Source organism: Monodelphis domestica, chromosome 8, assembly GCF_027887165.1.
Source record: "Monodelphis domestica isolate mMonDom1 chromosome 8, mMonDom1.pri, whole genome shotgun sequence".
NCBI classification, from domain to species: domain Eukaryota; kingdom Metazoa; phylum Chordata; class Mammalia; order Didelphimorphia; family Didelphidae; genus Monodelphis; species Monodelphis domestica.
In genome coordinates, this window is record NC_077234.1 from 185,871,133 (window position 1) to 185,895,808 (window position 24,676).

The 24,676-nt window shown below is 34.6% G+C and overlaps 1 protein-coding gene across 7 annotated transcripts in view; it reads right to left on the reverse strand.

Moving 5' to 3' along the window:
• Positions 1 to 691: 691 nt before the first annotated feature.
• DCUN1D2 (defective in cullin neddylation 1 domain containing 2) overlaps positions 692 to 24,676 on the reverse strand; it is a 29,626-nt gene continuing 5,641 nt past the window's right edge. For all 7 annotated transcript variants that reach the window (XM_007501241.2, XM_007501243.3, XM_056807237.1 and 4 more), the window contains exons 3-7: positions 22,724 to 22,892; positions 20,307 to 20,437; positions 7,865 to 7,947; positions 4,999 to 5,095; positions 692 to 3,450 (exon numbers count right to left, since the gene is read on the reverse strand). In XM_007501241.2, coding sequence (XP_007501303.1) covers positions 3,371 to 3,450; positions 4,999 to 5,095; positions 7,865 to 7,947; positions 20,307 to 20,437; positions 22,724 to 22,892 — 560 coding nt within the window. In that variant the 3' untranslated portion in view covers positions 692 to 3,370. The remainder of the gene's footprint in view (positions 3,451 to 4,998; positions 5,096 to 7,864; positions 7,948 to 20,306; positions 20,438 to 22,723; positions 22,893 to 24,676) is intronic.

A 24,676-nucleotide genomic window follows, 5' to 3' on the forward strand; every position in this document is an offset into this window, starting at 1 on the left:
GCTTTTGAGAAGACCCCCTGTGGGGGGGGAGCCATTACCTACCAAGGCCACGGATACCACCTAACCCTATGTTCAGGAGAATATTAGTATTTGCTTTTAGAGATAGGATACTATCCAATATAGATCCCCTTTCCTTTCTGTCTAAATGTTCCTAAAAGCAGCCTTAGGATCAACTTACCAATTTCATAGTACAACATTCAAATATCCCAAATCAAGGCTTGAAGTGAGGTCTGAAGGGGAGGGGAGAAATGGTCATCTGCAACCAATTCCTTTGAGTTCTAGGTGGTAGGTGGTGTTGGAAAGAGGTGAGAATTTTCCAGGACAGTTGGTACTAATTCAGAAGTCAGGGACCAGGATCAAAACTGCCAAAAGAAACTCCTGGAGGGAAGGAACTATTTCAGTGTTCCTTTTGTAAAAAAGAAAAAAAAAATAAGTTTTTTAAAAAGTTTTGAATAGAACACTGGCTTTCCTCCAGGACTGCCCCAAACTTGTTCTCATCCTCAAGATATAGTTCATTCTAAAGAGAGGAATTGTATTCTTGTCATCTGGGCTTAGAAGCACATCTAACTACTATGGGAAGTCCTCTTAAATGTTCTTGACTTTGATGTTTACAACATCACACATCATCTGAGAAATGGGTTTAAAACAAGAATGGTTTGTGGGTTGCCAAAAACAAAGACAAAACAAAATCTTACAGCCAAATATTTTTATTACTATTAAATGTTTTTCTTTTAAAAATACATTTTACTGACATATTTTGTTTTTACATAACCAACATTTTCCCTTGTCATTTCTCTCCCACCCTCTAAGAGACATCTCTTATTTTAAAGGTTTTAATGGTTGGCAAAATCAATATATTGAAAAATTTGACCTATGAAATGTGTCTTTAAACAGTGGTAAGAAAAAATTTTTGTGAAACAAGTAACTCAATGACAATGAGGACTTGTAGCTCATACTAGTGACAATTTGGAATACATCAAAATACTTAATGCATCTAATTAAAGGAAGGCCATAAACCTCAAACTTTCAACAACCACTTTTAATAATACAAAGTCTCTATGATAGTTTTGCTAAATCTGTGAAAGTATTTTTATATTAAAAGAAAATTATTAAACTGTATTTTTACATGATTGAAAGAGGTCCGATAAATTAGATACATTAAAAGGTATTTAAGGAAATTTGTTGTTTTCTTGTATTCTCAGTTCTTCCTCACTCCCATTACTAAAGACAGAAATACTGACATCTAGTGGTAAATATCTAAGCAAGTAATATGTAAAGAGTAACCAAAAGCATAAAGAATGCTAGAGCTAGAGGTGTATGAAAGGTTCACTAGGCCAACCCCATACCAGAAGTTTGATCTCCTCTATGTGGAACTTTGAAAACAAAAAGACTCGCAAAAACAAATACACACAATGATTTATTTGGATGTTTCTTAAGGACTCAGCACAGGAAATCTGTACAAATGAGACAAATAAATACAAGCTCTTCCCTCTTTCCCCTCCCCCAAGTCACCACTTTAATAGCATGCATGATTTAAACTCATACAGTGGAAGTGAGGATAATGGGTATAATCCTTTTAATATCGTCCAATATAATTGATATTCTAATAATTATTGTAGGGGGAAAACTCACAACTGAAGAATATTTCTTTTAAAGGGAGGCTGAGAATTATGTGAATTGCATAGCAGAACAAACTGAAAGAGATGAGAATGTCAGAGCTGGAAGAAACTTTACTAATCATCTCCTTTGATCCCTTCATTTTGTAAAGTTCAGAGGAATTAAATGACTTGCCCTGGGTCACAAAGCTCTCACGTAGCTGCTAGGAATCCTGTTCCAGTGTTCTTTCAGTGTGGAATCAAACTGCCTTTCTTAGAAGAATTCTAATCCAAATCACAGTTCACACTTTAGCAAACAGAAAGGTGGGCCTTGCTTTTGTCTACAGATTGGCCAAGTTTTTCAGGAAGAATCTAGTTTCACAAGTCAATTTGCATTGAATATGTGGTACGGAAGCTAAAGGAAACCTGCCTTACATCCTTTAAAAAGGCCAATCCCCAGCACTGTTTAAGGTCAAATTGCAGAGTCAAGCAAGGTGAGAACTGTGCTGTGCAGGTCAGGGGCTAATAACATGGATCCTCTGTTCCCAGCTGAGGTAGGACAGTCCTACATACCGAGATTCCACAGTTACGCAGAAGCTCTTTACCAACCCGGGAGTAAGAGAAACTCAGGCTTCATTTATGCTTTGAGGAAATACCTAATTCATCTTGGTACCACACTGCCGTGGTCATGGTAACAAAGTGAAAAACAGAAATAGTTACATAGTGCAAAGATAAATCTGTCCACTCAAATCAGGGGGATTTTCCCCCTGGACTATTATGTTCCAGCCTATCATAATATTTTAGTTTTCAAATACGTACAATCTATAAAAATGACTGCAATTGAGATACATTAGACATATTATAGATGGTTGCAAGAAATCAGATTACTTGATCTTGGAATTCAAAATTCACAACTTACAAAGAAATATTTTTAAAATGGAAAAATACCATTTTTAAATGTAAAGAAAAATAATTTGTGAGCAAAACAAAAATAATTTGTGAACTTCTCAGGAAGTTCAAGAAGCTTTTCACAAAGTAAAGGATGCCCACTGATTTGTAAACAATCTGAAGATTTTTCTTTAAGTCACAGACTGAAGTGTGGCCATCACTGTGCAAATTGAAATGAGGGTATTCAAACCATTCAATGATTTTCAGGTGAACGTTAAGAAAATGAAAACAAAAAATAGATCTGGCAAATTGATATAAAAAATATAATCTAGTGTACTGGCACTGAGTATAAAAGTGTCAGTAAGAGTCCATTACAAGAACATGATCATTAGGGTAAATACTTTGAACAATGCTGACTTGTATAAAAATATAACGTACTACTTCAGGTTTATATGGGGACTTAATTCATACCACAAATACTGCTTTTAAATATGTCAGTACACTATAATCTCTAATTACAGTAGGAACTGCTGGTGTTCACCCTAGATCATGAGCTGAATGACATGCTGTGCAGCTTTAATTAAAATGGGCTCTAGTTAAGTTCTCCTAAGTATAAATCATGCAATTCTCTCTCACCAAATGACAAAAACAATACAGTAACCAAACCCCAATATATCCCAAAGCATCCTGGTATCTTCTGAGCAACTTTTACAATGTCCTTGAATCAGCATCATTTTCTTGAAGAAAAGGAGAAGTGGTGATTTCAGGTAGGTCAGTGGCATGCCACGGTGACTGAAATCAGGAACCATGGCATGGTTATTGGCCAAAATGTCTTCATTACCTGATACAATTAAGGTTGTCATTTCAGTCCAGTTTTATAATCGGGGTTAGAAGGTACTGCGCTTCCCTTTTGTGACGACTGGTCGTGCATATTCCACAAAATCGTCTATAAGAACCGGCCACGCTCCTAAAAGAAAATCAAATAATCTTTAAGGACGACAGTCACAGAAGCAGCTTTCGCTGTCCTACTATTTAAATATCAAGAATTGAAGGGATCGTGCATTAATGGATCTTATGAATCACAGAATCAATAAACGAGGGCCACAGTTGATCCGGAAGACAGTGAGACCCAAATTCAAGTCCTGCCTCTGACATGTGCTGACTATATGACTTGGAGAAGTCCTTTAACTTCTCAGTGATCTGGGCAACTCTGAAACTAAGCTGCAGAGAAGGGGCCAAGCTGCAGTGGTGGGAGTTTCCTCCACGAGGAGTTCTCTATATCCATATATATCACCCCTTATGTCAGAAAGATATGAGGCACTAGGAGTGGTACAAATGAACATACCTCAGCATTACACAATATAATTCTGAACACTGTAGTATAAAGCAATGTAAAAATAGATTTATTCTCACTGTTGCCCACAAGAGAAATCTAAGTTCCTTACTTGGCATTCAAAGCCTTCCCTAGCCTAGAACTCTAGCCCACTTTCCTAACCTCCTCTTCCATCACAGCCTCTCCCCTAATCTCCGCCTGGGCTGGCGATGTGCCACAAGGGATGCTGTGTTCCTTCTGCCTCCACTCTGCAGTTAGCACACGTACATTTATGGTGGAATGCCTTCTTCACTTCTTTCCACCAATCTGAATCCTGTTTATCTATCAAGGTCCAGTTCATGTGGAGTCTCATGAGCTAATCTTATAATCCTTCATAGTTTTCCTAAACACAATACAGATTAGAAGAAGGCATTTATTGCACATTCACACTGCACAATTACTTGACGAGTGTTTACATTCCGGCTCCCCTGGGAAGCCTCCCCAGTCCACCCTGGTCCAAGGTCAATTCCGCCAAGCCCTTCAGGCTGCAATATGCTACCAGACAGCTCTTCAGGTTCTCTTTTCTCCGTAAGGGTGACAAGTTCCTAGAGCACTGGACCCAGCCCTCAGACCTGTGTTGGCAAAGATGTAGCATACGTGGCATGGGGGGGGGGGGGGCATGCGACATTGGGCCACTCTCCTCCCCACTGAGCCTGGGGAGGATGTTCACATGCCCCGCCCCTCCATCCAATGAGAGCACTTCCTCCCTCAGCTGTCTAGACTAATGCAGGAGGCTCACAGGCGGCTTGAGGGTGCTGTTTGGGCACGCACTCTCTAAAAGGTTCATCAATGCTGCCTTAGACTGTGTATTTTATAAAGTGCCTACTTGCTCAGAGTAGAGGACTTGATGAGTTTTGTTTACTTACTTTACCATACTATTAATTTAAAAGGGCGAATCTGAAAACAAGATCTCAAATATAGGTAGCGTATGATAAAATTTTAAAATGTCCTATTCAAATAGAGAAGAATACAACATAAGAACAAAATGCCAAAATATTTTTTGTTGCTAGCTTAGACATTAAACTTTAGGCATTTTTTGGGGTAGGGATATAAAGCTTGAAAGTAAAAAGTTAATTTTGCACTAATGAAATGTTAGATTTGTGAAATGTTCAAAACACATCTCTGAAATCTTCATGTCTTTACCTTCTTCATCATAGTTAGACATATCATCTGCAATCATATTTCCAAAATCTAGTAGAAGGTTCCAAGTGTCCTTTGGAATTGATCTTTTGTGATGTTCCTAATATATAGAAATAAATGTTGATATCTAAGAATTACATAGTTATCCCTAGAAAGATAGCATAATAGGTTGTCAAAGCCATTTGCCATAGTAAAAAAAAAGAATTTCTAGAATTTAAAAGCAGAATTGTATTTGATTTTAAAAAATCTTAATTAAAAAGGCAAAATTTGTAGCAATCAAATCCATTGTTCAAATATGGATACTACTACTTACCTGCCAAGCCAGAAGGGGATGACTTTTTGCTTCATCCTTTTGAGGTTTCCCTCCCAAATCTACTCTTAGCCCTTGGGAAAAAGATGGCTGATTTATGTTCTACCATTTGATTGAATATGCTTATTCTAGAGGATCTTAAGATAACAATAGCAGACTTCGTTTTCTGAAAGACAGCTAGGTAAATGATTTATACAGAAGTTCTAGTGTGCCTTTACTTATTTATTTTTTTTAACCCTTACCTTCTGTGTTAGTATCAATGTCTAGCAAGGGCTAGATAATTGGGGTTAAGTGACTTGCCCAGGATTACACTGCTCTAGGAAATACCTGAGACCAAATTTGAACCCAGGTTCTCCTGAAACCAGGCCTGGAACTCTTATCCAATGTGCTACCTAGTTTCCCTAGTGTACCTTTTAAAAAAAGTAAACCAAAATAAGAGTAAGAAGTTTATAGCCATTTTAAGACTAGCCCTATAGAGACTTTTTATTTCGGTGCTGAGGAATATGTTTGCAAATTTAGGTTGTTTCTTTCAGGTGAACTTGTGTCCTGGGCTTACTGCTGCATGGTTGGCCTACCTTTTCCAGGTGGGGAACAAAGTTCAGATTGGTGTATGATCCAGTAAATACGCTTATTACCCTTACATAAGAAATTAATAAAATTATAGCTCAAGTTACAAATGAATCTCTTGTTACTAACTTCTGCATTTATTTTGTAAGGAAAGATCTTAAAAAAGAAAAATCAAGATTTAAAGAAACAGGAGTGGCCAGGTGGCACAGCAGCTAGAGTGCCAGGCCTGGAGTCAGGAAGATCTGGGTTCAAATCTGACCTTAGATACTTCCTAGCTGTATGACATGGTGGACAAGTCTCTTGAACCCAATTGCTTGGCCCCTCCTACTTTTCTGCCTTGGAATTTACTCTTAGTATTAATCCTAAAACAGAAGTTAAGGATTTGAAAAAGAAAAAAAGATTTAAATAAACACAAAAGCCTGTGGGCAAATTAAGTAGCATTAACTTCTACACAAGGTTCGACTATTCCTATAATGGCTTAATCTAACCCTGGCTCTTCTTTTTCTGCATTAAGAAAGCAAATGGCTTTCTGTCACCATGTCTTTTTTAAAAAGATAAATGAGTCAGAGGCCTGTGGCAAACTTTAAAAACACCTTTGATTTTGACTGTTTCAGTTTGATTCAACATTAAGACCTTATTGAAAGCAGGTTTTTTTCCTGTCATTCTTTCCAACTCCCAATTCTTCCTTCTTTCTAAAAAAAAGTTTATATTAATAGGATTATTTTTACTTTAAAAACAAACAGTTAAAAGTCTAGAGCAGAATTTGAATTCAACTAGTCTTCTAACCTGTCTTAGGGAGCCCTTCCTAATCTCTCCCTTCTTCTATAGTTCTAGGTGACTTTGAATCTCTTTTTGGTCCTTATAACACTTCACTTTGTATTGTTTGTTACTGTCTATCTAGTGCTCTCTCCATGGCCCTGTGATATTCTTGCAGGGAGAACTCACTTACTGGCTTTTATCCTGTAATACCCACCACAGAATACACTGCCTTACATACATAAGGTGCTTAATAAATTTTTGTGGAATGGAGTCAAGGCTAGCAGACTTTCTGAGTTTTTACAAATTGTCACAGGCCTCTGGTACAAATGATATCTCTTTTAAAAGGTGACAAATCTTTTTGTCTCCTTTGATACTTTAAAAATACATTTAAACAAAACAACCTAAAAATAGAAATACAAATTGTTTTTCTAATAAGGAAAAAGTAAAGATAGCTGTTATTATTTAATTTCTAGTGAATGAATATGATGAAACTAATAATTTTTAATAAAGACTAATTTGTAATGGTAAATAGCTTTAGCTTTAAAAATAAAATGCTGAAAAGAACTGAATGACAATCTTCAAATATATAATAATAGCTGGTCTTTACATAGCATTTGAAAATTTGCAAAGCACTTTACAAACATTCTCAGCTTATCTCAGTTTCCCTTCAAGATAGGTACATGCCCATTTTACAGCTGAGGAAACTGAGAAACAGAAAGGCAAGTGATTTTCCCAGAATCACACAGCTAGTTAAATATCTAAAGAGGAGTTGAACTCAGGTCTTCTTGACTATCTATATGCCACCTAGCTGAATAGAAAACGTCATAAGAATGAAGAAAAGTGTAACCAAAAAAAAATTTTACTTAAAAAAATATGAGAAAACCAAGACCTTAGAACAAGTCCTATTAACTGAAGGGTCAGACCAAGATGGAGGCTCTACTAGGCCAACTCTAGACTAGAGCAGCCCTGATGTATCTGTCCTAGGAACTCCTTCTCTAAAAACAGACTTAAACTCACGTTTGTCCCAATTCTGGCAAGCAGCGTGACTGCTTTTCTAGGCAATGGATTCTCCAATGTGCAGTGGAACATCCTGGTGTTCCTAATGCCTGTTTACAGTTGCTAAAAAGATTAGACAATTATTTTTAGAGGAAAGCACCATCTTATAATCTAGAGATCTGACTGTGGCATTTGAGTATTTGCAGTAATAAATGTGGGAACGGGGAGAATACTTACCAATAAAAACTTATTCCAAAGATCTAAAAATTTAAACCTTCCAGATAAGACTAAATTCCAATAAGCAACAGCCATTTCTAAATCTGCAAAAGACAGAAAATATCAGTTAATAAGAACTTCCTGAATTCAAAATTCATTGTGCAGTACTCAAATTACCTTTTTACCAGAGCTATAATAAGTTTGAGAAATACTCCATATTTGTTTATCTGGCCTAGAAATTTATGAAACTTTCCGGTATGTGACTTAAAAATGTACATAATTAATTTCTATAAAACTAGCCTTTTAATATCAAGAAGCTATTAAAAGGATGTGAATTCTTTTACAAAATGTGTACAATTAATCACACCCAATCAAAATGTTTGCAAGTCTTTTCATACATCAAAGTTTCTTTGAGCTGGACATATTTACATTGATATATGATAATATCCATAGGCATAAAATTTAGAAAGTGAGTTTTTCTAAGGGAGATGTCAAATAATTTCAATAAAGAATTTACATGCTATTTTCTAGACAAATTTGCTGATGTACTAGGAATCCTGCTTAGGACAAAGTAATGAATGTTGTCTTAAGAAATTATACAAAATAGAAAGGAGTTCCAATTTCACATCATAAAGGGGAGAGCAAAAGCACTAGGCTGTGGAGTGAATAGTCTTCACTATTAAGAGGAATGTTTTAAAATCTGTGGAATACTTAAAGACAGACCCTAAATTTTTCCCACCAACATGGAAACACACAATAACTTTCTAACTTATAAACCGTAAAGTTGAATCTTTAGAAATTTGAGACTAGGTTTTCCTCTCTGACTCAGGCTTGAAGGGACAACGGTGACTTAAGATATTTGATTGATTCTCTTGTGGCCTGGCACAGAAGGTTTGATCTCCTCTACTTCTACCTGGATGATGGTTCGCCCCTTCCTGGGCAGCCTAAACCCCTCCTTCCTTACTCCCCCCTCCCACAAAAGGCTCACTATATTGAGGAGACACTTGAGTAACACTAACCCTAATGTAGCCATTCACCAGTATAGTCTCCCCAGTAGAAGGGATTAGATGTACCCCAACACACACAGCTGCAGGGCTGAGATGTTAAGAAAATGTATCTTACATGGGATAGAAAGGCTGAATTTTTAAAAATGCCTTAGATTATCCCCAAATCATGATATTCAGAAATGATGTATCTCAAGAGTATATGATATTCAACTATCTAATCTTTTTTTCAGTGTGATTGAAAAAGTAGATGAGGAGATAGAAATCTTCTCTCTATGTCAAGCTGACAATCCTTACTGAGGTGGAGCACTGCTCACCCCTTGAGAAATTAAAACTTTTGTTAGGGGTTATTTTCCTGTTCACAAATCTACAAATGCATATAAGGTAAACCATAATACAAAATACAGATGAGTAGAGGCAGGCTTAAATATTATGGAATATCTCACCACAAGGCAACAAACTGCATTAACTTTCAAAGGATTCTCATCTTAGTTTTTAGTTCCACTATGAAGTTTGATTAATTTTGGAACACTACTGAAGACTTCCAGGGTCAGTCTTTATAAAGAGCTGTTGAACTAAAAAACTATGACTGGCTACAACCTTCAAATTCTGATGTTTCAACTCTCTAGTCACTAAAAGGAAGAAGGGTCCATTATATTATCCCTCGATCTTAAATTCCCAGGCCTTGGAGTTTTCATCTGGAAGAAATAATTAAAACCAAAGTTATAACCAACTGAGAAGGATAGAACTGCTCTCTCAACCTTACCTATAGGACCCGTAGTACAATGCTAAGTAGATGATTAGTCTTGTCCTGCGTCTAAGTCTACATTGCTTATCACTTAGGAAGAGCATTAATTGTAATCTACATTCAACTCTCCCAGCTGGAATGATCATAATGATATAAAGCACACAGAGAGAGAAATGGAGGTTTACCTAGGGGGAAAAAGAAAAAATAAAGTTTTATGAAAAATGATGCTTAATGTGGATAATTTCTGGTCATTTTAACCCTTGACTGGATTAAAGTCCCTTGGAAGGAACTTGACTTGGATGTTTGTATTGCCAGAGGGTAAAAGCAAACTTATCTTCAGTATTAATTTATATAAAAGAGCCCAAAATAGATAAAAATACTTATGTGAAATCTGTTACATTTGCAGGTCAGGCAGCTTGCATAGGACAATAAATAAGTTAAAAGTTGTCTTAAGGTAAAATGAAGGAAGATGTGATAAAAAAAAGTGAAAAGGAATAATAAATCATATTCAGCAAACCCTGTGATTCATAGGATAAAATGGATGTTTAGAGCAGTTATATCCCAAAATTAGAGCCTGAAACCAACATGAGATGGGAAAAAAATCCTTTAAAATACTCTGCTGTTTCACTAGCTTTATGTTTGTTATATTGTTTCAGGTAAAGAGAAAATAAACTGCTCATTTTCAAAATATTATTTTAGTATATCAACAATAGCAAGTGTTATGAATAAGATTCCATCCTATACCCTCTTTCCCAACCCCCTTACAGTTTTCTCAAAATGTCTTTATTTCGGGCTCCAGCAAACACAAACTCAAGATTCTTATAAAATTTTAACAAATAGGAATTAGACTTGCTTAAATTATTTTAAGTTCACATGCAGTCATGCACAGACAAAAGAAAATAAAACATTGTGCTGTAGGTAAACTTCAGAAAATAATGGAATTGAGGAAAAATGTTCAAAGTATTAGTGTTCATTTTTTTTCTATTTTCCCACACTTTGTTTATATTTTTAGAAAGATATTAGGTTCTTTTTCACATCAATTGTACCATGGACCTGATAGAACCTGGAGATCTCCTTAAAATCTTTTAAATGCATAAAATAAAATACAGAATTACAAAGGAAAACAACATACTAAAATAATTATCAAAAAAACCTTTAAAATTCACAGCCCCCAAGTTAAGAGCTTTTACATTAATTATAGTATTTTCACATTCATAATAGCATTCCTCTGCTTAGTGTTCTAAACGATGTCCCTGAGCAATTATGGATATCACAAGTCTTCATTTTTTTAGTTATGTAAAATCACATTCCTAATATTTAAGGGAAAAAAAACATTCTAAATGGACACACTGGTGAAAGCATGGAGAATAATTCAGGAAAATAAAAGGAATTGGGTTCAAATTCTGGTTCTGCTATTTCTGTGTCACTTCCCTGAACCTCAGTTTTTTCATTTACAAAATAAGAAAGCTGAACTTGGTGATCTCTAAGGTAAGGTTCAGCTCCAAGACTATGATTCTGGGTGTCTTTTTTTTTTAAGCTTCAAAAATAACAAAAGATAATTTTTAAAGGGTATTCTTTTATTATTGATTTATTTTCTTTTTTATTCTTTACTCAAGAAACAAAATTAATACATGTTCCATATAAACTCCTTGAGGGTAATTAGCTCAGTGCCAGGCATACAATAACTACTTAATATTTGGTGAATTGAATGAAATCCTCTTTAGCAGGGCATTAAATTAATTGTTTAAATGCATTCTGAGTTTTTCTTTAATAAAGAAAATATCTTGAGCATTATGATCAAAATATTTTTTAAAAAAATCAAACAGTATTTGAGGAAATTTAGTTCTTTTATTAACTGCCAGAAATGTGTCTTCTGAACAATGCCTTTCTTGAGCAGACCAAAATTTCCTTACCGTTTCTACAAAGTCACATGTAATAGAATGACTTGAGAGCTGACTGCATAAAATCCATATGTGGGAAAAGAAACAATTCTGATTAGATCTGATCTAATCAGTTATCATAAAATACTTTCTATCTAATAAGCAGAATGAATTCAAGACTTCTGGAAGGCTACAAACAGGATTTTGAAGGCTTAGAATATAGTAAAAAAAAAGAATGAAAAATTCATAGCAACCAAATGATAGTTTAATTATAGGATAAGAAGAAGGATTCTAAGGACATTTTCAGTCTAAAAACTAACTTACCTAGAATGAAAGTTTCACTGGCAGAAACTTTTATCACCAGCAAATTGATTTAAATGGCAGACTAATGTCAGAGGAGTTCATTTAATTTCCTGATTTATATCCCTGTTTCATTTGATGCCAATTGAATAAAATGAATTTTTGCAAAAAAAGTAATGAATCAACATACCTATTGAAAAATGTCACAATAGAATTCTAGGTTTTTGTACTCATTGGTTATTAGTTCATCAAGTAATTTGATAATGATATTAATATTAAGCCTCCAAATAACTTCCATCTAGCCACCTTCACTGAGAAAATCATCAGCTCTCAAAGGATTGGAATGAAATATTTAGAACTTTGCAAATATTTAAGGTTATCAAGAAATGAAATAGAAAATGTTAACCAAATTTATTATACTCCTGAATTTCGAGCAATGTTAGACACTAAATCACTGAAAACAGTCAGAAAATCTTTTGAAAGAAATGAAATATTTTATGTTAGAACACACAAATGAGCTTTTCCATAAAGGAAGGTATTTCTTTTCAAATCAAACTTAAGCGGTTACTTTGCAATAAATGAAACTACATTAAATTAATGATTTTTTAAAAACTATTTAAAATAAAGTTTTCAATGCTATTCTAAACAACGCACTAGTTTTTCCTCTGAATTTAAGTAACTTTTTTGAGTATATCAGCACTATTTAGCGCAAACAAGATTCAACAAAAAAAATAATTTCACTTAATCATCACTATATTTGCCAACTAACAAGTCATTTTTAGGATAGAAATGTCTCAAGCATGTTCATGTAAAAGAAAAGAGAAAATCTTGTCATTTCAAATAAGGTAAAATTAATACTTTCACATACTAGGCATCAATTACTAAACATTTCTCTTGATATGAAATTCAGAAATTTGCTAAATAGGGAACATATGAAATCAAATTAACAAAAATGTAGTGAACTATTGCTAAAAGTCTAACAAACCAACAAAAATAAATAAGTAACCATGCTTGTGCTTGCTTCATTCCAAGCTTCCCCTATGCTTCAACTGCTTAGCAGCCTCACCCCCCCCCCCAGCTTGATTACCCAAATCCTACCCCAACCCCCTTTTCTGGCTCCCGTTTAGGTGCTATATTCCAGCATTAGGATGTAACCAACTTGAGAGAAGGAACTGATTTGTATAGTAGTGTCTAGTCTGTAAGTAAATCTAGCAATTAAAAAAATAAATAAGCTCAAGGGTAAAATATAATCTTTTAATTCACATAACTGTATCTGAATATTGTATTATAATTGGGTACAGCTGCATAGAAATGTTCCCTCCTCCCCCCCAGTATTACTACCCTTCACTCCATCTAGTTCATAAGGCTGAGGTCAACCAATTTTCTACTACTACATGACAGCTCTTTCTAAAATACCCTTTTCTATCCTCTTCCATTTTCTTGCTCCTATTATTCCTTCTTTGTCTTTATAAACCTTAAGGCTTATTAAGGACATCCGAGGATTTGGGTTTAAGAAGTTGCAGACCCAAACTTGCATTTGCTTGGTAGCATAGTCGGTAGGACCTGGATTCAAATCTGACCTCAGAGGCTTCCTGTGTGACCCTGGCCAAGTCACTTTAACCCCAATTACCTAGCTTTTCTGCCTTGGAATCTTAGTATCAATTCTAAGAGAAAAGGTAAGGGTTTAAAACATTTTTTAAAAAGAAGTTACAGACCCACCTGATCTATTTCCTTTCCACAATACCAAGTCAGAACCAAAACAGACAAAAAGCCTATACCATAATCAATATCTGACCTACTTATATAATCAGTAAATTCTAATCTCTAAAGTAGAAACCATCATTGGAATAAAATTTATTATGAAGAGTTCAGTGCTCTGTACACAGTAAGATTACTGACAGTGCCAGATCATAAAATAATTGCTAATATTTTCAGTTACTCACTAAGATTACATTGTTTCCATTTATCCCTCAAAGTACCTAAGTTCTGCAAATAGCTTTAACACTGATAAATGAAGCACTGAATTATGAATATTTTATATTATTCCTAAATTTCTAAAAGTTTACCATAACATGAAATCGACAATTTTACTAAGAGCTTTTCATTATTAGACACATGATATATGCCATCCAAAATGCTCTGATAAAATATAACATGGGGGCAGTTAGGTGGTTCTGTGGATAGTCAGGCCTGGAGTTGAGAGGTTCTAGGTTCAAATCTGGCCTCAGACACTTCTTAGCTATGTGACCCTGGGCAAGTCACTTTACCCCAGTTGCCTAGCCCTTACTGATACTTGGTATGAATTCGAAAACAGAAGGTAAAGGTTTAAAAATCCAATCTCTTTCTGTGTCTCTCTCATAATGAGCTTCTAGTTATGTCTTTTTATATTTAGGATCCCTTCCTGCTCTAAGCCTATGCTTCCTACTAATAAGAGGAACCCAACTGGATGAAGGAATGAAAGAGCAATAGGACTCATTTTTTGTGTGTGTGTGTGTGTGTGCCCCATCACTCCAATGGCTCAATTCTCTGAGAGCAGTTCCGAGAAGCAGCAGCAAAGGCAGGGGGCTAGGCTGAGACCTAAACCTACATCAAGGACATATTTTGAGAATATTGCTGAGAAGCTTCCATTAAAGTTCTATTCTGCGGCCGCATGAGAGTGTGGTAATAACTTGAACTCTTGAGGATTATGCAGTGAATAAAAAGGTCTGGAAGATTCTTCCTAAGAAGGACAAAACGGATAACTAACTGTGTCTCTGTCATTATCGACCTAGCGATTCCTCACCAGACCCCCAACCCATCTACAACAATTTATAAAAGCAGAGCATCATTGATTTAAGGCTAGAAAGGCTTGTAGGGTTATATAGAATTCCTAAAAGGCCATGTGGCAGAGTAGAAGAAGCAGTGGTCTAGGAGTATGGGAACCAGGGTTCTAAAATTCAACTTACTATGTACTAGTTATATTGTCAAATTACAAGCTCTCTGGCCCAGTTCTCATCTGCAAAAATGAAGGCTATCATTTAGAATTCTTCCTTGTTCTGTTTCTATATCCTATGTATTTATGTAATCATAATTCTGGACTGTATTATTGCCTTGAAAGAAGTAAGGGAAGTGTATGAGACACGAGCAATACCTTAAGATAGGAGAGTGATCACAGTCAGTAACTCAGTAACTGAGAGCAAGGTGGCAATGTAGTATATATTGACTCAAAGGAGTCTGTCCTTTCAGTTCAATCGATATGAAATATCTTATGGAAGGGTCAGAACCTGAGCAGGAGCCAGGCTCAGGCAGAGAGTGGAAGAAATCTATTCTTATAGTTAAATGCCACAAGGATTAATGTTATTTGAAATCATGAAATGGAAGTAAATTTCACCCCCAAGGTCAGTCATCTGCTACAATCTTGTTAAGATAGAAAGGATGAATGTAAGGTGAAGAGGGAAGGCAAGAAAGTTCTCAGGGCTAAAGCATCAAAATCTACAGGGAAAAGACAAAGTAAGAGACACAAAATCTGAAGCCCCAAGGCAGCTAACTTTGGAGGCTAGAAATGGAAGAATCTCTCTTATTTAATGAAACCAGTGAATAGGAATATTGCTTCTCCAAAGCCATGGCCAGCAAGTCTTAGTAAAACAAACAAGTGAGGAGCAGTAAATTATGAGGTCTTAAAGACCCTAAGGACCTTAAAGAAGGAAGAAGGGAAGAAGGGGCAGTAGAGAAAGAGATGCTTGCTAGAAGAAAAAATCTGACAGGAACCCTTGTTCCCTAGGACCTAAAAATAAAGATTTAGAAAGCAAATTTCAAAAGATCAAGTTACCAGAACAGCCTTACCAACCAAATCTACCATCCAGAGACTTGGAAGTACTTTTTTTTTGGGGGGGGGAGGGTTTAGAACATTGATCAGGAAGAAAAGAGAGCAAGAAATATTACAAATCTAAAAAGACTAAGGCTCTGAGTTTCCTCCTCATGGCATGTAGAACCAAGATTAATTCTTAAGACCACCACAATCTTCTAAATTTAACTTATATTTGTAACTCCCCTCCTAGTACATAGTAATAAACCCTTAATAGTCCTATATTCTTTTCAGATAGGGAAGGGGAGAAAGTTTCAAAATGAGAAAGTCAAATATGGACAATAAGAAATCCAGCCCCAAAAGAAGTGATGGTAGTATCAATGGTAAGTAGTAGTGGGAGGGAAGGGAATAGGTGATAGCAAGCCAGGTATCTCCAGATTGTTGTTATTGTTCAGTCATTTCAGTCATACAGACATGACTCTTCATGACCCCATTTGGGGTTTTCTTGGCAGAGATCCTGGAGTGGTTTGCCATTTCCTTCTCCAGCTCATTGTACAGATGAAGAAACTGTAAGGAAGGTCCATGGTAGTAGTCAAACTTTTTCTCACCTACGTTAAAATTATCAGTAGGTGGTGTCAGCAAATCAAGTTCATCTTATTTTATGAATTAATGTTTTAAAAGGAGCCTTGCTTATCCCATCACATGATATTCTCTCTCATTGCTTACCCTGTGAAATTCAGACCTAACCTTTGAAACCTTAATTCAACTGCTATCTTCTCCATGAAGCCTTTCTTGCTCTCCTGTTGGAGAGCAGCTTTCTATTTTCTCCCTGGATATTCCAACTGTTCTGTTTTATACCTCTATTAATTCAACAAATTTTAAGCATCTGCTATATTTGAAGCTCTATTTGTTTATATCTTCTTTATAATTTTATATTATATTCAATCCATATTATATCCTACTAGACTCTTAAGTTTCATGAGGGTAGGAGGGCCAAGGCTTATTTAAAATTTTCATTTCCTCTACTGCAGTATTTTGCACACACTAGGCTATTAATAAATAAAATATTGAATAATAAAAGTGTAAGCAGATGAAAGCCCAACTCCTTCCCTTCCATGAGTGAAAATAAGTGACCCTTGAAAATGTGAAAGACTTCAAGGCAAAAAAAAAAAGAATATTGTCATTAAGTTGGACTAACATATGTTGGGGTTTTATACTTTAAGACAAAAAGCTACTTGCACTGCCTAGCTGTAAAACCAACCTTCAAACTAGTGGCTAGTGTTATGAAAGGTATGATTTTGAAGGGGAGGAGGGAAAAGGAGAATGAAAGTAAAACCCTCCATCTGGTTTTCCTTTTCTTCTATTATCAGGAAGAACAGTTTTAATGATTAGTTTTATGTCCTCATAAAGGAATAAATAAAAGAAAACTTATTTGCTTACCCTTGCTATAGAAAAATAAAGAAGCAATACTAAAGAAAACAGCCCTCTCCATCCAGGGTAAACAATGGGTGGAGTTTTAGGGAAACATTATCTAGGGTAGAGTGTCAACTGCCAGCAAAACTTGGGAATGGCCTGAACCAGATAAGTGTCAGTGAATAAATAAAAATACAATAGAATGCAAATTAATTTCTGGTTTGCTAAGTCAGCATAGGAATTTACTTCCATTTGAGTGTGATGTCATTGATCTATAGCACTGAGAAATGTTCATAAGTATAGATTTAGAATTGGAAGCAACATTTAAAAATGAACTAATCCATCTCCCTCATTTTAAAGATAAGAAAAACTGAGGCACAGGGAGGAGGCTGTAAAGATGAAAATTTAGGGGAGACTGAGGCAGGTAGAAATTAGGTGAAATTTTCACTACAACAAGGCTAAGTGACTTGCTTACACAGATAGTAGTAAGTGGTGGAACTAGAATTTGAACCCAGGTTCTCTGACTCCCAATCTAGCACTCTCCCTACTGCACAAATATGTTATAGGCACATTATTTTTCATAAAGGCAACAAATCTATACAGGGTTGCTTAAAAATACAAATGCATATTAATGTGTCAGGCTGAAATGTCTTCTCTTTCTAGGGTAATACTAATACTAATATATTTTTTCCCTTTCAAAGATCTCATTTTAGGGTGCAGCTTAAAATTTGGGGCAGACCAATATAGTAGTTAACAATTAATTAGCTGGGTAAATAGGATAAAATGATATGTTACATCTGGGCCAACTATAACAAATGACCTCTGGACCAAGTACACATAAAAGAGTAGGTATTATAGTTGTCAAAAAGAACATTAAAGGAAGAGAAAGGAAGAAAGAAGGGCAGGGAAGCATTGAGGCCCCTGGAGGGAGAAATGGATGACAGTTTCAAGGTAGAGGAAGAGCTACCAGCTACCAGGGTACTGGAGTAGGCTAATATAACCCTTCTGTTCTTCCATGCTGATATGTATAATAACAATAAATATTTTAAAATAAACATGTCATTCAATATTTCAAAACATCTCCACAGGAATGAAAACTATAAGCCAAATTATTCCTCATGTACCAATATTACAAGAACTCAATCCAACAAGGTCCAGTTGTCAGTTTTTGCAGGCCTCTTCTTTATAGCCACCTTTATCGCAGCCTCTTACATTTTCTGGAATAATCATTTATTGTAGTCTTTTTATCCCTCTCCAGGTGATATGTTGATGTTTCTTACAAGAAGCAATTTGCTTGGTAGGCTATGGAGACACCTGCAGATATATCCACGGTCAGGAAGGCTAACATTCAAATCCTTTCTTCACCTAAGTTATACGTTAACTGAGGTAGACACAAAAGGGGGAAGGGAAACCCAGTTTGACTTCAGTTTTTTCTTCTTATTTCCTAAGAACTGCAGTCTTTCCAGTTCCTTTTTGTTTCTGAAGCTTCTTATGAAAAATAATCAGGTCATCCTTTGAAGTCAGGCCAAGTGAAACAGTAATTATTTTCTTCATAAAGAAACTATACCACAATCTTCTTCCCCTGGGGATCCCAAGAATTTGATTATGTGGCCTCAGCTGGCTTTCAAGAATTCTAATGAAGAAGAATACTATGCTGTTAAAATTTTAATAAATATGAAATCTGCAAGACCCTTTGCTTTTAGAGCTAGTTGCTGCACTTTAACATAATTCACATGACTCTCAGCTTTGCTCACCCGCTTTCCCTGGTTAGGGAAAAAGACATCCATACTTTCCCAATTGTTCTCCCACAGGAGTCAACGATACTTCCATCTTTTCATGTTTTAAGTAGATCGACTCAAGTGGTTTCCTTTATAGGACCCTCTTGCTGAGACCTGGCTGTGCTCCTGAGGTGTCAGGCACGAGATCTGCAAAGCAGTGGCATGCAGGGTAAAAAAAGCTCTTTGGGATGTGATGGAGCAGCCTAAAGGCAACGGGAACGCTGACAACAGACTCACTGCAGTTCAAGAACATGAACAATTAAAAACCAAAAGAGCAATTCCAAAATATATAGGTGAGAAACAAGAAGGAGAAAAGGAAGAAAATTGAAAATCGCCCTTGCAGTAGCAGTTATGGTAACAGGCAATTCTACACTTATTTAATTGTGAGGCATTAAAAACACCCTTTGTACTTTTATAGCTACTACTTGACTCCAGTGCAAAAACAGAATATGCAAATAAAAATGTATTTGTATGAAAACGGTGGGTAGGGGAGATGGAGAGGTTAGGATTGTCTGTATGAAAGACTATTCCCTTCATTCTTCAAACCACTGTCTTATTTCTTCAAGTTTTATTGGTTTCTTCAAAGTTTAGAAATATTTGTGAATTCAAAATACTTTTTCTAATGTTTCTTATTATACTAACAAAGCATAACATGCTTTCAAGTTTGTAGGTAGGATCTTACTGAGACAAACCAGTCATAATTTTACCTTAAGTTGTGGGTTAATGTGGGTTGCTAGATATTTAAAGTCATACTAACCTGTCTTGTTGCCTAAGAAAAAAATAAACTTTAGAATGTCAATTCTTCAACAATATCATTCATATTCTTAAAGCTATTTGGACTACTAAGGCCATTCCACAAAAACATGAAGTATTCAAATGTAGTTTGATTTAGATTTAGGTTGATACATTGCATTCATATTAGACATGACTTTAATATTTTGCTATTACTTTAGATGTTAAACAAGTTATATAGAGTTTAACTAGCTAATCTCAATACTAGCCAAAAGAAGCTAAGAACTGACACTATAAAAGATAGGAAAATAAGTTTCAATAACTAGACAGATGTTAAATATTAACTGCTGATCTCCCTAATATATTGTTCAGTCTATTTTTCAATAACGTCCAACTCTTCAGTCCAGTTGGGATTTTCTTGGCAAAGAAACTGGAGTGGTTTATAATTTCTTTCTAATATACTGGATGTAGTTAATATCAATGTCAGGCTAATATCAATATCTTGTGGTGCTGTCATGCAAGGGAATAGAGACGTCTTAAGTTTACATGTATCAAAAGGTATTTTACAGAATAAAATTTGTTAATTAAGAGTTTTCCAAAACCTTTGAGAATACCTGAAAGTCAAAAATATCATCCATTTACTCTTGAAATTATAAGCTATCCCAGTTTAGCTTACTGAGTAAAATCTCAAAAAAAAAAAGGACAAAAACTTGTTGAAATTTCTAGTATTATTATTAGAAAAACTGAAGAATCAGTGATCACATCAATTATAAAACCACTAGAAATTTAAAAAGCATTATATATTTCGTATTTAACATACTCACCTAAACCTTTTTGTCCAGGGTTCTTAGCAAAGTTAAAGGTAAACTGATAAAAATCTTTGAATTTTATCGCATCCTTTAGCTCTTGTTCTATTCTTGGTAAAAGAGCTTTTAATTTTTCTGTGGTATCACACCTATTGTAAAAAAGTTAATCAGTGAATACTATTTTCAATAGAAAAATTGTATAAAACACATTTATTAACAGAAGTGCATTAGCACTTAATTTGGCTCCAAAAGTTACGCTTAGTAACATTACTGATAAAATGTCATTTGTCTTTTTCTTCATGATATAATATATAAGGACCTTTAAAAAGAAATCATAGTGAAATACAATGAACTTAAGGTTTTTTAAGTATATAACAAAAAAAAATTGTCCTGCCTCACATTTTTTTCAGTAACATCAACTAAATGGAAAATAGTTTTAAAAAATGAAAAAGATCCTTAAAAAAAGTTTTTAAGGAATTGCTCTGCTGATAAAAAATCCATAAACGAGTGAAAAACATTTTATTAAGCACTTCCTATATATGTGCCAAGCATGCACTAAAGCTTATGCAGTCTATTAAGCCTTGTGACTTCCCTTAGTGTCCACTTATTTTTATTTTATAAACAACACTAAAAACCTTTGTCAGCTGCTTTCCCAAACCATAAGAATAGAAATAGCAAACAACTCCTATACAACTCAATAGGCTCGAAGGGCATTCATGTCTGATAGTACAGTATACTCATTGGAGTTGTTAATGACTAAATTAGACTATCAAAAAAAGATTAAATTATGTTTGGCATATAATCTCAAAAGACTGGGAAATATGTCATACTAATTTAGTAAGATTTCTTTACACCCAAAATAGATAAAGCAAAGTATTGATGCTTATTTAAATGAATAAAGGTTCATTATCTGAAAAATTACCTTATAGGAAACATTTAATTCCTGAACAAAGTCCAATAACTGTTTTTCTAATAGTTGCTTCAGGGAAAGTTTTCCATGCTAGCTAGCAAACTAAAAATAATATTAAAAATTATTTCCAAAAAGTATCATTTATGATTATAAACCACTGCTGGGATATCAGAAACTACTAATAGGAAAGTTCTGTAATGGGTCTCTTTTGTTCTGTATTTAGAGCTTCATATTTTTCATATATATATATATATATATATAATTGAATTTTTAAATCCTGAAAAAGTATAGCAAGTCTCCTATCATTATAATTAATATTTCTTAAGCATCTACCAAGAACATGGCACATTACAGGACTGAAGAGTCACATTCCAAATACTTATGCTTTTTTATGCTTTCCCTCTGTTTCAAGAGAATTCTTTTATTTCAAAAGTTATAAAGCTTCCTTTTGTTGTTCTCCCAAAACAATTTTTCCTGTAAGAGGGTCAAAACTTATAGCAAAACAGGTTAGCATTTCCATTACCACATGAAATAGTTCAATATTTCATTCATTTCAATGTAGTTATATAATTCCACCTATTTTCATTAGTATCAAGGATTTGCTAAATCACAATAGCAAAATATTAAATTAAATATTAAATGAAAGCAATCCCTCCCCCTATCTTTATAACCCTGAAGTATTACAGGATGCTTAAAGGACTATAATTCAGTGGTAGGAAGTACCATTCTAGTTAACAGATAAGTGAAATTTATTTTTGTATATTTTATTTTATATAAAATAATACAGTAATAAAATAACAGTGAATAACAGAATAACAAAGTATTCCTCAGTGCTGGTTGTAAGGATTTGAAATTAGGAAAAAAGAATTGATATGTCCGAGAGTGATTTAAGGTATTAATAAGAAGGACTAATCTAAACAAAAAGGCTTGATTAAAAGAATTGGTTTTAAACTTCATTTCTAACACTTATGAGCTATGTGACCAAAGGAAAACTACCTCTCTGAAGATAGGTTTCCTCATATAAAAATAGGAACTTATATGTACTCACAGTATCTATCTCCCAGGGTTATAGTGAGTCTCATTTGAGTTTTAGTAGCACAGCCTACTACTTGGAGAGTTGGTTTCAGTCTGTAAAGCCTAGCTAGTCTCAGTCTATAGTTTGGCTATGACTTTGGTAGTCACTTAATCTCTCCCTAAACAACTCTCTAAGACCATAAAAGGGAGAGAAAATTTCTTTTACCAGGAGTTCCCTTACCAATGAAGTCACAGGTTCAGATGAAAAAAAGAGTAATAACATGTACAAATGTACAAATCATTAGAGTGGAATTGAAAAAGAAATCAGTTAAATCACTTGAAAGGGACAGATAGCTAGCTATAGGAAGACACAAAGACATCCACAGGAATGATATAAGAATGTGATGTGCATGGGCTGATTTTTTTAAAAATGGTAAAAATATCTGATGAAAAAAATACAATGAAAAGATAGCAATTCTGCATTGTAGAAGTCACCCATTTATTCACTCACCCCAGCTCTGTCATGCCATCCATAAATTCCTTTTTACTGAATTCACATTGAGTAGCTGCCCTGAATTTCCATGCTATGACAAGAACACTGATATGGGCAGGATCCAGACCTAAATCATCACAAAACTGTTGAATTCCATCAATGCCAATTTTATTCTCATCTTGTGGATCTGAATTTAAAATGACAAGACAGAAGAATTATATCATTGTAAACTGCAAGCATAAAGGAATAAACAGTCTAATGGTGCTTTGCATTCCATATTTATAGTATAGTTTGTCATATTCAGGAAGCAATAAACCTAGCAATCATGGTAAATCAAAAACAACTTTTACTTAATAAAATTATATTTACTAGCCTAGATAAGTGGAATCTTTTTCAAAAAATATTCTACTTGCTTTGAAGCAAAAAAGAGGAAAATAAAACAAATTAACTGCTACAGAATAAAACAAGAATAGCAAAGGTGGCAAAAAAGCAACCCATCAGTAGGAAACTGCCACTACTAATGACAAGTATAACTGAGGTATAGAACAATCTAACTTTTATTTCCGTAACAGAGTAAGATGAAGAAAATTTCATTTAAATGCCACTGTATAAAATATATTCTTCACTTTCAATAGCTTTCTCTTTTCATACATATGAACTTAGTAGTTCAGATGTTTTTTCTTAATTCCAATTTGGAAAAAAAATTAAATATTAGTTTACTCATTCATAGTATGAAAACCAAAAATGAGTCAGTTTTCTTGGCTTTAATTAGAAACAATATTGTTTAGTAACTATCACACAACATCAGCGTAAGCAGCTTGGCATGACTAAACCAAATGAGGTTACTATCTTCAAAAATATATTACTTATAATCTGACATTATAATACAAGTTTATATTTCTGTTAGTCTAAATAGCTAAAGTTGAAAGAAAGATGACAGTAGAAATTCATTCAGGGAGCAGCGAGGTAGAACAGTGGATAGAATGCCAGGCCTGGGAATCAGGAGGCCCTGGGTTCATATCTGGCCTTTGACACGTCCTAGTTGTATGACCCTGGCAAGTGACTTAAGCCCAACGGCATAGCTCTTACCACTCTTCTGTCTAAGAGAGAAGATAAGGGCTTAAAAGAAATAAGTTCTGCATTGCCTGTTCTGCTTCAAGACACAACCTGTGCGATCAAAGACAAAGCATAACCTACATATACAGAGTAAAAATTCTTGACAATATTTATGTATAAATGATCTACTGACAGTCCAGTAGTGGCTAAGAAGATAAATAAGGTAAGTTTTCAAAAACTTATTCACACGCACATTTGTTCTGTTGTAAAGGGTGGGGAGAGGGGCAATGTGATTAAAAGGCAAAATTTTACTTTGGTCATCTAACTATATTCTGGTTTACTTAGTTATTATGCCTGTGTTATTGATGTTGGCATAAATGTAATTATTATATCACAATTTCCTACAAATGCAATCTTCCTTATGTAGGAGGCCATGTAAACACAACTATGCAAGATGAGCCAAAGCCAAAGGTGTACACACACACACACACACACACAATTTCTATGAGCTGATTTATGATGCTCTGATCTCACAAAACACCAAGTCTGACTTTGCATATGGAATGGAATGGAAATAGAAATATGGGCTAAGATGTTACCTGAGCAATGAAATAATTTTATACAAGTATCTAACAACATTTAATGAAACTTTAAAGTGGCTTAATTGCAGTGGCATGTCTACCTAATTATGTTTTTTACATTTTTTTTTAGGATAAGACCTGTTTGTGGATAAGATATGTTTGTGAACATATATGTACATATATATAAACACATTTACTTTATAAAAATAGATAAATGCAATACTGAACAGTCATTTGAAATTAGTAGAATCTATTATTATTTGTTGGATTTATACAGTGTCTTCTGGTTTCATTACTTAAAGGGAATGAGTTTAAATTAAAATGCTTAATATAA